We start from the raw sequence: 15,323 nt of genomic DNA on the forward strand, positions 1-15,323 counted from the left end.
ATATTTTTTGCACAATTCACAATACTTACAGAAGTATAATTGTGTCATTGGAGGAAAAAAGCTAATTTTCCTAATGATATTTTTTATATTCACTAGTTAACTAGTGCAATCCCTTTATTACTTTGGGGGGATACAAAAGAATAATCACTCAATACAATACAATTGCTTGCCTGGCTGGTGTAGCTCAGTGGATTGAGCATGGGCCTGTGAAGCAAAGGGTTGCTGGTTCAATACAATTGCTTATTCCTAATTATATCTAGGAATGAATACATACTATTAAAGTATTATTGAATTTTGAAGAACTGCTCAACAAATTAGTATTATTAATAAAATTGTACTCTTGCAGTAGATTTGCCTCAGCACAAATGCAGAGTTAAAAACAAATTTATGAAAAATACATCAAATAATAAAGATTAGTTATTGCTTTAAAATCATACTAATTTCTATTAGCATTAAATCCAATACCATTTATCTGTATTATATACATTTTGAAAGTCTTGCACACAAAACAAGAGGCTTCTTCAAAAATGCCTTTTTGCCAAAAACATGTTCTATGACCTCTTGCTAATTATTATATTTCTTTAGGGGTATTGTGAGGCACTTTCAAAGACATATCTCTAGCAGTTAAGTCTAATAATATAGAGAAGAACATTCAGTCAGATATTTTATTATATCACAAAATGTCGTAGTACTGTATTTTATAATAAAAACCAATTCTCAAGTGTTCTGGTATGTTACATATTATTAGACCAAAAAAAACCCTACTTTCTATAAGTGTGTTATTGTGTATGTAATATTTTTTTAAATGGTGGGTATTTCAGTCCTAGCAAGAAAGGATAATGCAATACACAGTGTTAAATTGATCTTTAGTCAAAATCCATTTGACAGGGAAACTAGCGATCATAAGCTCAAATGTATGCAATTTTTTCTCAAGGACAAAAAGGCAAATGATATTACATAAAGTTATGGTCACTGGGGCAAGTTAGCTGGTGTGCACACTGACAAGCATCAACATGCAAAAGCTCATCAGACTTTAACTTTCATTATTGGTTATTCCTGGAGGGGACAGTGCTGCAGTCAGTTGATATTGCCTCCCCTTCACGTGGGATTTTGCTCACAGTCACTGCATGGTGTAATGAAATCTCTTTAGAAGCAGGATTGATTGAGTCAGCTTAGAGAGGCACCTTACTGTTTTTTAGAACTGCTGTTACAATGTTCTAAACACTGTGATCTTCCCAAATGTGTTTTCTGTATTAATTTTATACTGTAGAAAATAATTTGCTATAAACTGGACTCTGTGTTTAAAGCGATGTTGTTTATTGACTTATAACCACCCCCATTTATGTATGGTCTACTTAATAAAATAAAGCGCGGGATAATCCTTTGCCTTAAAATAAAATCTGATGCTAAATGTTGATTGTGCTCTAATGAATAAGACTAAGCTACAAATAAATATTTCCTTTAAAGCTTAAGACAGTGTCAAATAAAATATTATAAAAATACTCTATGGAGTGTCGCTTCCTATTCTGTATTTTTGACAGTGTGTGTATCTTGATCCAGGACATGGTGACCACTGGGTTCTATAAATAGACATTAGTAATCCTTTTAGAGAATGGGCCTGGTACCACTCAGCTGTTGGCTGAATTCTCCCCTTAACCCTTATAAATAGATTTTTCCCAGGCCACATAAGAGTGAAGAAAAACAGCTCTTCATGTTTTCTCCTTTCACAACATTTGTCTTGATTCCTACCGAATCTTCAGTCTGTTTGTGATGACATCATTTTCCAAAATAGAAAAATGCTAGAGATTACTGCAGATTGATAGAATGGCCTAATTTCAGCAGGGAAAAAGGACCGTCATTATTAAAGTCTAATCCTTTGGAACAGGTTGGGACCTGAATTTTAGAGATTTAGTGGCCTGCTTAAGCTCTGAGGGACAGATGGGTTGAGTTCATCCTGATGCCCAGAAGGTTATCACAAATTCAGTGAGTGGAAAGGAATTGTGTTAGTCTTGGGGCTAGCACACACCAGTAAGGCCATAAAACGGTTTCCTTATTAGGCCATGGCCTTTGCCCTGAGTTAGTCACAGTTATAAAAGAATAAATTTTATAGACAGTTCTTTTGGGATAGATGGTGTTGGCTCCCAAGGATTATGTCTGGTGCTCTTCCACCATTAGAAGCAATGCTTCAAATCAGTATTTGAACAGCTGAGGGGCATGCTTACTTGGCCCAGTGAAAAGGTAATTCTGGGTGCATGACAATATACTTGTACTTTGAAAAGTATCTGCGTGGTCATGGTATTTTTAAATGACAGAAAACGCAGGCCCTTTGAGGATTTGGCTGTTCCCTAGGCCCAGAAAATAGAGACTGGGCTGGAAAAAGCTAACAATGGGCCCCGTTGGTTGCAGTTTTTCAGAAGGTTGTGAACTGTGTCTAACACGAAAGCCAGCTAACCAAGGGGCTCTAGGACCCAGCGGCTACGCGCAGGGCGAAGGGCCTCCGGAGGCTTTGGGGCCCCTCGCGCGGGCTGCTGCTAGGTACGGGTTCGCGACCCGCCCCCGGACCCTCACCTCAGAGACGCCTCAGGCATATTGGCGCGTGGGTGGTGTACGGCGCGTGTGGGCGTGTCCGAACGTGGCCGCGCTCCCCGCCTCCCAGCAGCTGGATAGATCGCCCCCAGGCTCCGCTCTAGTGTTCGGCCCCGTGCCCGGGCGGGCAGCGCAGAGCGCGGGAGCCGGCGGGGCTGGGCCTGCCCGTAGACCCTCGGGCAGCTGCCGCCAGCGGTACAGTCACAGAGTCGGCCGGCGGTCCGCGCGGCTGACGCGCGGAGATGAAATTCCCAGGCTCGGTGCTGGCGTCCGTGTTCCTGTTCGTGGCCGAGACGATGGCGGCGCTGTACCTGAGCAGTACCTACCGCTCGGGCGGGGATGGCATGTGGCAGTCCCTGACGCTGCTTTTCTCGCTGCTGCCCTGCGCGCTCGTGCAGCTCACGCTCCTCTTCGTGCACCGTGACTTCAGCCGTGACCGGCCACTCGTGCTGCTGCTGCACCTGCTGCAACTTGGGCCCCTCTTCAGGTGCGTGCGGGGGACCACGGGCCCCCAGCCACAGACCACCGCCGCTTCCCCAACCCGCGCTGGCCCAGGGGGGCGGCCTTTTGGGAGGGACAAGTGACTGGACGGGGCACTGGGCCCAGGCCGGCCCACCCTGTCAGTCAGGCCCACGGTTAGAGTCCCAGGAATGCGACAGTATCCTGGGATAGTGACAGTAAAGCTGGGCGGACTGCGTTCCTGTTAGGTTCTTGCCAAGAAATTGCCGACACTCAGTGGAATTTTAACTGACAAAAGTGGCAGTTTCATGTGGTTCCACGTCCTAAACATCCAGGCTTTCTCTGCGGTCAGGTGGGCTCTGGCAGGATTCGTTTGTGTCGTGACTAACCCTTGGGAAGTGTGTCCTGAATCACCACTGCAGCAAAAGCGGGGATAGATTGTTTAATTTATTAAACACGTGGAGTTTATTATGTTCCAGGCACTGTTCTGAGCACTTTACAAATATTCATTTATTCTATTATCATACATAACTCTAGAAAGCCACACCTCAGTCTTTTTTTTTTCTTGTATGTGGGAACATACAGGGTTGTAGAACCATCTTCCACCCTTGCCTGAGTTATAAACCTAATTGTTGAAGCTGGAACACAAGATGCCATGAAGACAAAAAAACTTGCAGTGTGTTAAGGAAAGAAAACCTCCAGGGACATTTCTGGAAATTTGTTTTTATTAACATAAACCAAGAGAAATACATGGTAGTGAAGTAGATATTGGCTTATCCAAAGACCATGAAGAGAGTTTAAAATGTGATGTTTTGATGTCTTTCATCTCTGTAGGAAAAGCAAAACCAAGGGTTTCTATTTGGATTAAGTATAAAGTAATATTATTGAACTTGAGAAGTAGGTGAAATTTCACCTGCCAGAAAATTCAGCCATTTTAGCCAGGGACCTGTCCTACCAGGGAGTATATCTCCCCCTACAACCCCCTATTCACCCACACATCCACATGCAACACAAAGCCAAGCAGCAAGATAGGTTTTACAGTGCATTATAATAAATATTTGCACTTCATATTAAAGACAGCCATTGTAGCTGACACTCAGAATATGGACTTGTAGTTTACACCATTAAGACAAAGTTGGTGAACAAGTTTTCCAGAAGCTGGGAAATTCTAGAAAGGAAGAGAAGCAGGTACATTGAAAGGGGGAAAAAGTTGCTACTGACATCTTGAGGGCAAGGGAAGAGTTGGGGGGAAAAGAGAGACAGAGCAGAGGAGAGAGAGAGAGAGAGAAAGAAGGAAGAAAGAGGAGAATTTAAAAACTCCTGCAACCGGGAGCCATTAGTGAGAGAGTTAATCTTTTGTGGCCAAGTAGGCCACAGCATCCTGATTGTGTTCCCACTCATTAAAATCAATGTGATCTGAATTTGGACAAAGCACTCATCATTTCTTAACCTCATCCCTGAAAACTAAAGTTGCTGGTGATGTTTAACTGAAGTGGAGGAGAATGGGGAACTGACATTTCTCAAATGCATCTTGTGCTCCATGGGTTGTAGGTAGTTATATGCCTCAATTCACTGAATCCTCATTGTGAACTACCTAGATGTAATTGTCCCTATTATGGAGGAGGAAAATGAGACCCTACATCGTGTCCACAAGGCCTCTTAGAAATGAGGTAGAGTGACTTAGTTCCCTATACTCTGTGAAAGAAGGCAGAGGAGTGTGGAGTGTATTTTATCAATAGTTTGGTCTTTTTGGTCATGTTGGCAAAATTTAAAAGCACTACCTAAATAGCCATCCAGATAAATGATAATACCATATCATTTTTGCCATTCAAAATGTTTCTAAATACTAGGAGTGACCAAAGGCAAAGCTAATGATACGATATTATGAATAAAAAACAGGATGGTACTTAAAACCTGAGCTCAAGGAAGTATACCAAGTTGGGAGTGGTAATTTCTGGATGGTGGAGTTCTGGGATATTTTAATTTTCTCCTACAAAATATAGAAAGCACATAATTTCCTCCTTTATTGTATAGTTCTCTACATTTTTCAGTTTAACTTTTTAACACAGGCCAGAGAGGCACCTCAGCTGCCAGTGAAGTTTAACTTTATTGAAGAAAGAAAGAGGTTGACATTTTGAAGAGATAACTAGGTATATAAAATTTTTCAACCCCGTGAGAAAAATGTATTTCAAAAAAATTCTGAATGAGTCATTGTTTTCTTTCGGGGGGGGGGGGAACAAAATAAACCATAGAAAACAAAGCAACAAAGAACCTCCTTCTGTCAACAAGGGCTTTGTCATTCTAATGGAGCTGATTTCTTTCAAGGAGATATTGGACTCATGATCTTAGAGTTGAGATGCACAAGATGCAGTTCCAAGCCTCTTAGCTGCCAGATAAAAAAATGAACAATTTGATGTTTTGTATTAGCATGACTTAATATGTTATTGGAAGCTCTTCCTGCTGACTGTTTGATTCTATTTTAACTCTAAGATTTTTTCCATAGAATCAATATTATCTGACTCTTACAAAGGAGAGTCACAGTGTGTTTCTTTTCCTTCCTTATAGATTAGGCTTAGTAATATTTAGAAATTGTTTTTGAAAAATGTAGCTCTGTTTATTTTTGAGTGCATACTAACTGGCCCAACACATAGAGTCTTTTTAAGATGAGATGCTGTTTTTGAATCTACTCAGTTACATTGCATTATATTATACTGTAATAATTATGGGCTAAATACTGCATACTAGGTCCCACTGCTTCTTTCCTTTAGGGAAGTACCAGAGAGCTCCATATTTCATTTATATCAGTCTTATATTTAAAACTAAAGTCACAGTGTATATGGTTGTTTACTCACTCAGGCTGGGTTTCAATGATAAGAGCACAGAATAATGTCTTGAATTTTTTTTTAAGTTTAAGGACAGTCTTATTGTGAATGATAAGAGATGTTCTGGAAAACCAGAGGGGGAAAATACATCTTACGAACAATAACAAAATTTGTTTTTTATTTTACAATATGTTAATTTTATAAATTAATTATTAGAAGGAATGAGTTACTAGTTCAAGTAACTTTTATTCATTTTATTTACTGGTATAAGGAGGAAAAAATAGCATATGAAAATATGGGTTTATAAATAAAAGCTAAGAAGTTCCAGTAATATTTTATAGAACATTGCAGAATGATTCACCACAGTATTTGTCTCTTGTAAACTCTCAAAAGACTTTAAAATAACAAGATCCCAAATTTGAAGAGCATTTTTATTTGCAAAGTGCTTTTACATATAATATTTCATTTCCGTTCACTGTAAAACCCTGTGAGCTAACTGTCATTATCTGTTTTTACAGTTGAGGAATTGAGTCTCAGTGAGAGTATGCAAGAGGCTTTTCAAAGGTCACATGGTGCTTTCTGTTTAACCTGTTTGGTTCATGTGTAGCCTCACTAAACATATATGTCTTATGATATAATTCGGCATATAGGAAATCGTAGTCAGTATTTCTTCTGAAAGCATATTTTTATTAGCTACCTTCAAGGTTTTCTGTTAACCAGATTATTTATGCTGACACCAGCATTGATGGTTTCAGCTAAGGAATGAACTCCTTTCACTATGGTACTTGCAAATGAGAAAAAGTAAAAAAAAAAAAAAAAAAAAAAAAAAGGTCAACCTGCTGATTATCTACATTAGGGGTTGAAAAACTATGCCTCACAGGCCAGATCCCCCACTACCTGTTTTGTAAATACACTTTTATTTGAACAGCCATGCTCATTTATGTATGTGCTATGTATGACTGCTTTTGCACTAGTGGCACAGTTGCAATAGAGACCATGACCTGCAAAGCCTAACATATTTACTCTTTGTAAATACAGAAAAAGTTCGCCAATCCTTTGTTTACATGTTATGGAAAAGCCACCTTGAATGATTTTAATGAAAATGAAAATACTTAATATATGGCTATATTTAAACAACCACTCAAGCAAAAAACAAAGAAACCATGTTTTGAGTAATTGGATGAGTCTTGCAGAATTCTAATAAGACATAGAATTTTTTTCTTATCAGTTTCTTAACCAGAAGTGGCAAGTAGTGGAGGTCTTATGGCCTTGCACAAATTTATTAAACATTTATTCCGTGTAAGTTCTGTGCAAAGATAAATGTATTTAGTTGGGAAAAACAGTGGACAGTTCATTCTGGGACATTCTTTCATTTCAGTTGGTTGACACTGAAGTTTCATTTCATCTACAGTTTTGTAAGTTCTTGTTTAATGTCCCCCCTCAGCATTAGGAGAATTACTTTCTCCTCTGAACCTTCATTTTATTTATTCATCTTTTAGCATGTGCTGGTATTTCTTTTGTCTGTTTATTCTTTAATTCTAAGGTTGATTTCATTGTTCAGGTAAAATATTTGTTACAAAGAGCAAAAACCACATAAGCACAATTAAAAAAAATACTGCTGCCCTCTAATTTGACTGACTTTGTGACATTTTGTTGTAGGTATATCTTTACTAATATTTTTACACCAGTAAGCTAGTAAACTGTCTCTTAGGTGAAAAAAATCCCTGATTTGCAGCATTTGCTGATTTATGTGATGTAAAATTTCCTTTATGGCCCATTTCAAGCTACCAGTTGTTTAACAACTGGCTCACAAAACTATTTAACAATATGAGTCAGCTCAAGTACTCCACTGTTTATGTGTATGTGTCTGTCATATTTGTATATATTTTATACATATGCAATTTTCTATTTTTTAAATGGAATTTTCTAAATAAATCCAATTGTAATTTATTCCTTTCACTTACCAAATATAATAAACATTTTTATATATCAATAGATACAGGAGGTCTGTCCAGAAGGTATCCAGCCATGTCATATGAAAACTAGAGACATTTATTGAAGAAGGTACAAGGTACAAGAAACATTGTACATAGGACAATGATACCTCAGTCCCCTTCAAAGTAGGTACTTTGGGACCTCACACAGTTCTCCCGATCTCCATCAGCTCTGTCATATTTTCCTGAATCTCATCAATGGTCCGAAATTTCTTCCCATTCAAAGGTGATTTTAGTGTTGGGAAAAGCCAGAAGTCACAGGACACCAAATCTGGGCTATAGGAACACTGAGTCATCTGGGTGATTTGATATTTCTCCAAAAAACTCTGTAACAGACATGATGCATGAGCAGGTACATCATCGTGACAAAGCTGCTAATGACCAGTTGCCCATAGCTGTGGCCTTCTGAATCATCTGAATAGTATCCATGGAGGAAAGGTCAAGCTTTACGCAGAATTTGAGGCCAATTTGTTGTTCTACTCACTCAGTCATTTTGAATGTGACAGCCTCACAGTACACATGCTCACTCAACAGTGTCTGCCACCCAAACTGACTTGTACAGTGAAGTTGTCGCTGTCCACTGTCCTTGGCTCTCAGGTTACATCAGTATTGCACAAAGCATTCTCATTATATTAACAATGGCTAGACTTTTTCTGGACAGACCTTGTATGTGTATACTGTGAATTTAAAAGGACTGGATAATATTTCATTGAATCATATAATATAATTTATTTTATTATTGTTTCATTTGGGGACCTTTAGAGTATTCCCAGAATTTTGCTATTACAAATAATGCTATATTCAAAGTCTTGCATTAGGCTTTCTTAAGTGAGATAATATGTGAAAAATATTTTATAAATGGGAAGTACTGTATAAATGTTAGTTGTATTTATTATTCATTTTTCTTACCATGTATATGTCCCATTTTCCCATTTAGATTGTGATTGCCTCTGAAGGAGGCATTGGTATCCAGCTGTTTTTGCATTCCCCCACAGCACATAGCAAAGTACATTTGCATTCATCACATATTTGAGAGTGAAGACGATGGTCAGTTTATTTTGTCTTCTAGTACTTGTTGTGGTTAGTGGTCCAACAGTGTGAAGTTGCTAGGCCTCAAATAGTGCTCAGTCATACATACATTTGAATTTTTCCTCAGAATACATTGAGTTGCATCAGCTGCACTTGTACTCATAACTTGAACTTCATATTTTCAGGTGAACACATTGGTCCAGGCTGTTTTACATGTCTTTTTTTTAAGATTTTATTTATTTATCTTTAGAGGGGAAGGGGGGAAGGAGAGAGGGAGAGAAACATCAATGTATGGTTGCCTTTCGCGCGTCCCCTGCTGGGAACTGGCCTGTAGGGAACCGGCCTGCAACCCCAGTATGTGCCCTGACTGGGAATCGAACTGCGATTGTCTGGTTCGCAGGCCTGCGCTCAATCCACTGAGCTACACCAGCCACGGCTTACATGTCTTAATGTAATATATTAACATGTCTGTGACCTCACTGGACAAAATGTAGCAGACAGAACCCCCCCCCACACACACAAACTGCTATGTACCTTCTTTCTTTCAGGAACAAATGAACAAAAGTGATAATCACAGAATATGTCTAATTTGTACTCATAAGATATGTTCTCACATTATTTTCTTTACATTGTTTTATTATTTCAAATTATGAATGTATTCTTATTGTCATACTTGCCTAGGAGTGAGAGTACAAAGTTAGCAACATTAATAAAATAAGTGAAGCCATAAAAACTTCCAGCAGCATTATAAGATTGTTATAAAAAAGCATGTGCCCTGGCTGGTATGCCTCAGTGAATTGAGCACGAGCCTGCCAACCAAAGGGTCCCTGGCTCAATTCCCAGTCAGCACATATGCCTTGGTTGCAGGCCAGGTCCCCAGTAGGGGGCATGTGGGAGGCAACCATACACTGATGTTTCTCTCCCTCTCTCCCTCCCTTCCTCTCTGTCTAAAGGTAAATAAATAAAACATTTTTTTAAATACATTTAGCAGAAGATGTCCTTTAATAATTTTAAACCTAAGACCATGGGTATTTTTCTTATTCCTAAGAAAAAGAATATTTTCCACATCATTTTATTATGAAAAAATTTGAACATACAGAAGACAACTTGAAAGAAATGTACAGCGAACATCTAAATATTAACCACGTAGATTCTATAATTAACATTTTATATCACAAGTTTATCCATCCATCAATCCATTAGTACATTTATGTGTGTGTGTACTTCAAAGTAAATCAGACACATCAATACTCTTCCTCCCTTCAGTATCCATTTCATTACCTGGAAAGGAAATCCAATTTTAAAAGCCAGGTACTCTCTCAGTGTAGAAAGGTTATGGTTTTATACCTAGAGTAGGCTTGAAATTCCATAAATAGGACATAGCTGGCTGGCCCCCAGGCATGTTTGACTTTAGTCATCTTCTGTAAGGGTTTCTGAGAGCAGAGACATAGGAAACATGTTGTGGTCTTCCAGGGGAACACTAAATGGCAAACTGTTCTGTGCTGGAGGGGGTCTCTCAACCATAGCTGCTGCTTTAACTGAGGAGACTTGGGGTGTCTATTAGATGCATTAAATAAATTGTATATATAAATACATATACATATGTATATATATGAGATAGATACAGATATAGATATCCATGCATATAAGTGTAAATAGATATACATGTATGTACATGTATGGACATATATCCTGTATTATCTCCATAACAATGTGGTAAAGTAGGTTTTATCTCTGCTTTATAATTGAGGGAAGTAGCTCAAGGGTTAAATGACTTGTCTAGGGCTGCATAGCTTATAAGTGTCAGGAAGGCAAATTGAATATTTTTCTGTAGTTCTATTTGGTTTCCTTGTCTCAGTGGGCTTTGGTGTCACTTCTCAATTTGGTTCTCACTCAGTTCCATTTGGCCTGCTGGAAGGACTCCAGAGGACTGCATGTTCAAAACTGCTTCTTGGAGTGGATGATTTTAGAGGAGGGGCTGCAGTCCAGAGTAGCCAAGTCAAGGCTTTGAGAAGCCTAAGTGTAAGCAGGGTAACTGAGAAAAGAGAATCCTGTCTGCCTCTTTATCATGACTTACTGATTTGTTTCCAGGTGTTTTGAAGTCTTATGCATCTATTGTCAGTCAGGCCACAGTGAAGAGCCTTATGTGAGCATCACCAAGAAGCGACAGATACCAAAAAATGGCTTCTCAGAGGAGGTTGAAAAGGAAGTGGGCCAAGCAGAGGGCAAGATGTTCACCCATCGATCTGCGTTCAGTCGGGCATCGGTGATCCAGGCTTTCCTGGGCTCAGCCCCCCAGCTGACCCTGCAGCTATATATAAGCACCTTACAGCAGAACATCACTGCCGGAAGATGTATGTATAAGTATTTTTACTTCTGCCTTCATCTGGGGAGCAAAATGGGGAGCAAAATATAGAGTTAATTATGTTTTACATGAAATTCATTTATATGTGCATTCAGTCCTGAGTTTACATTCTAGTTACTAAGCTCAGTTAAAACAATAACTGTTTATTTGCTTATGAATTTGCAATTTGGGAAGGGCTCAAAAGGGCTCACCTATGCTCTACTGTACATCAGCTGGCTCGGCTCAAAGATGTGTGGTTAGAATCCATTGAAAGCCCATTTACTCACAGTTCTTATGGTTGCTGGTGGTCTCAGGCCTTCTCCATTTCATCTTTCTCTGTTGGTGGGTTTGGGCTTCTTCAAGGCATGGTGGCTGCCTTCAAACATCAGTGTCCTAAGAGGGAGAGATGGCCAGGTAGAAGAGTTATCATTTCTTATGATCCAGCCTTGGAAGTCATGTGACATCACTTCTGCTGTATTGTGTTTGTGGAAGCAGTCAGGAATCCTGCTGAAATTGAAGGGAAGAAGAGGGAAGGAAACTGACTCTTGTTGGGGAAATGTAGAGTTTTGAAAATAAGTTAGCTGCAGTGACCATTTTGGAAAATACAGTTTGCTGTAGATTGAAAATACAGCTGCCACAGTCCAGGCCTCTTTGGGTTTTGCCTCTGTCTTTCAGTGATAGTTGTAACCAGCTGAGATGGTTGGTTGTAATAGCTTCTTTGTGGTAAATGATGGAAGCAAGAGCACTCTTCTGTCTTATTGCAGTTTGAATGTGTCTCTTAGCTTTTAAATTAACAGTTCTCTAACCTTTGGGCTACTCTCACATTATCAAATTGAGGACAGGTTAAGCTAGATTTCCCAAAAAAACCCTCTATGTGCATGGACACAGTGAAAAACCTTCATATGTGAAGAGGAGATAGCCCCTTTCCAACATAAATATTATGGGTAAATGAAAACTAGATATTCTGATAAATTTTACTATACAGATAAGAAAAATGAACTTAAAAGCCTTAAGTTAAAATATATATTTAAGATAATATTGAAACTATAATTTTTAAAAATTTTTTAATTTATTTATCTTTAGAGGGGAAGGGAAGGAGAGAGGGAGAGAAATATCAATGTATGGTTGCCTCTTGTGAGTCCCCTGATGGGAACTGGCCTGCAACCCGGGCATGTGCCCTGACTGGGAATCGAACCGTGGTTGCTTGGTTCCCAGGCCCGTGCTCAATCCACTGAGCTACACCAGCCAGGGCTGACACTATAATTAAAAAAATAAATCACTTTTATTAATTTTATTTCCCTTAATATTATCCTCTTTCTGCCTATATTCCAGCTGGATAGTAGAATGTCTTAATTTATGGCTGGGCCACAGGGTATGTGCATATCACAACCATCTCCCTCATTCAGGACCTTAAGTTGAACTCTTGAACCTTGGTGGGTTAATATTTAGTTCAAAATGACTTCCACAGCTACAGACAAAGAGTAGGTGCTCAACAAATACCACAGCATCTTTGTTCTCTAAGGACTCATTACTGGAATCAGCATTGATCAAGGAGAGTTCTCTCTGTATGCCACTCTATCCTTTTCCCAGTTCATTGTTTTTCCATGTGGCAGGCAAAGACACAGCAAGAGACCAGATATGGCTATAGTCTGTTTGATTTTTATAAGTAGACTCAATGTTTTCTAAATGAAAATTGTCTTATAGTTCAGAGGTCAGCAAGTGACAGCCCATGGACCCAACTGAGCACTGCTTGTTTTTGTAAATAAAATTTTCTTGGAGCTTAGCCATGCCCTTTTCATTTACCTACTGTCTGTGTTTGGTTGCTCTTTTTTTTTTTTTTAGTAGACTTGAGGAGCTGTCACAGAATATATGGTCCACAAAACTTAAAATATTTACCATCTGGCTCTTTACAGAAAAAGTTTGCCAACCCTCATTTTAGTTTTTCAGACAGAATTCTGTTCAGGAAAATAAAACTTATTTTCTAAATGTCAGTGTCACAAATAATATCTATGGGGTGCCCCCCAGGGACTTGGGGGTCAAACAATAAATCAAATAGATATGGCAAAAGGAAATGCACAAGGTCCTCTGAAAAATTCAGATGGCTGACATTTAATGCAGACCTTGACTAACCCTACTCACTGCCTTAACAAGTCTGGTGAAGGAATTCCTTACCAGAAAGGAGAAAGGCAGTTAAAATTGGAACACAAAGGCAAACATTGATAGTGTCCAATATGTAGTTAGGGATGCATTTGCTGCAAGGAACAAATACATCACTACAGGGTTAAACACCCAGAGTTTATTTTGCTCACCTAACAAGAAATTGGAGAGAGGCAGTTGTTTGCTAGCATTATTTCCGCTGTTCACAATGTCAGAGTTGATGTCCCTGTAGTTCCATTGGCCTTTTAGCCAGCAGTGCTTCTCATGGACTTGTAGGAAGCTAAGAGACAGAAGGGATCCAAGAGGCCATCATGTCTGACTTTGCACTTTATGTAGAAGTCTCATCTTTGGTGTCTGCAAAAGGTGATCTATCAGCCTCTGCCTGACTATGTTTAGCAGTAGAACTCTCAGTACTCAAAAGGTACTGTTCCATTGATAAAGCACTTGTTAGAACATTCTTCTTTATGTAATAAGAAGTTAAGTGGGACTTTTCCTTTTTCCCCAGACATGACACCAGGTCTGAGTGCTAACGACAGCACATTCAGAAAGAAAGGCACTAAGTATTTGCCAGATTCTTTTTTTCAGGATTTTACAAGAGTGACAAATCAGCCCTACCACAATCAACTTCCTACATCCCCACCCTCAGATTCTATAAGGAAATACCTATGGGGAAGAGGTGAGAGAACAAGGACTTATATAAAAATACTACTTATAGTGAGAGGTCACTCCCTTCCCTCCCAGAAGCCAGCTGAAGTGGCATTTCAAGATGAAGGGTGTTCATAACATGGGTAGTCAAGTACTTCGATCCCTGCCTTTTAAGCCAGGAATCCATAGGCCCACTCTCCTGATGCTTCCTTCAGAGATAACTTGTTGTGTGTACCCTGGAGTTTAGGAGCATCGTGAATAATGAGACTGAGGCGTCTTTCTCATTTATAGATTTGTGAAGGAGGGAGTCTTGAGAGAATAGGCTGGGGTGAGCAGAAACTGTGATGCCATATGGCTAGAAAGGGGACAAGAGGTCTCCACTGTATCAGGTAGCTATTGTACGCAATAAATTACCCAAGACTTAGTGGTTTAAACAATAAGCATTTATCGTTTAGTAGTCTACACGTCAGCTAGGAAGTTCTAGTTTGGGCCAGTTTATGTTGATCTTGCCTGAGCTTGTTCATTAGTGCACATTTAGCCTGGGGGTCAGTTGGGAATGACTGGAGTAGAATGGCTGCACTTGGAATGGCCTACTTCCATGTGGTCTCTATTTCCTGAGCCTTAGTCTCTTGGTAGCAAAGCTCTGAGAAAGTCAAATTATGCAGAGCCACAGAGCCCCTTGTGGGTGGTTGAGGATTCAGAACTGAGACACTGCCATTTTTTTCACATTCTACTTCCACAGCTGAGAGGAGATTGGGGAGAGGGTGGTTCAAATCACTTTCATGATAATATCCCACCAAGTTGACACAACTAAGTAGAGCTCTTTCACTTATATGGAAATCAGCTTCCTTTAATTTTCAGCCTGATGTTTAGACCTGATTTTTCCCACTAAAGCAACACATACATACATACATACATACATACATACATACATACATACATACATATCTAGTCCCCCTTACCACATGGCAGATCTCCAAATATTCACAACTATACTGTATCCTTTTCCTTCTTTGTTCTCCGGAACCTTCTGTCGTTTCTCTAATGACATTATTTGAAGCCATCAAGGTTATTGTAGTTGAGATACAATCTGACTTGCCCCTTTTTTTCTTAAAACATGACATTCATAATTGAATGTGACATTGCAGACTTATTTTGACAAGAGCTGTTAGCAGTGGGATTGTGTTTTTTTATTGTTTTGCTTTAACCAGAACCCTGTGATTTTATTTATGTGCCCAAATGTTGTAGCTTTTGGAGGAGCTAAATCACAGAGTTTGTTTATATTGA

At 39.3% G+C, this 15,323-nt stretch overlaps 1 protein-coding gene across 1 annotated transcript in view; it reads left to right on the forward strand.

Moving 5' to 3' along the window:
* The first annotated feature begins 2,499 nt into the window (after positions 1-2,499).
* XK (X-linked Kx blood group antigen, Kell and VPS13A binding protein) overlaps positions 2,500-15,323 on the forward strand; it is a 30,887-nt gene continuing 18,063 nt past the window's right edge. The window contains exons 1-2 of the mRNA XM_037165073.2: positions 2,500-3,073; positions 10,982-11,244. Coding sequence (XP_037020968.1) covers positions 2,829-3,073; positions 10,982-11,244 — 508 coding nt within the window. The 5' untranslated portion in view covers positions 2,500-2,828. The remainder of the gene's footprint in view (positions 3,074-10,981; positions 11,245-15,323) is intronic.

The sequence above is a fragment of the Artibeus jamaicensis genome, unplaced genomic scaffold (genome assembly GCF_021234435.1).
Source record: "Artibeus jamaicensis isolate MK-2021 breed Jamaican fruit bat unplaced genomic scaffold, CSHL_Jam_final contig_60, whole genome shotgun sequence".
Lineage (NCBI taxonomy): Eukaryota > Metazoa > Chordata > Mammalia > Chiroptera > Phyllostomidae > Artibeus > Artibeus jamaicensis.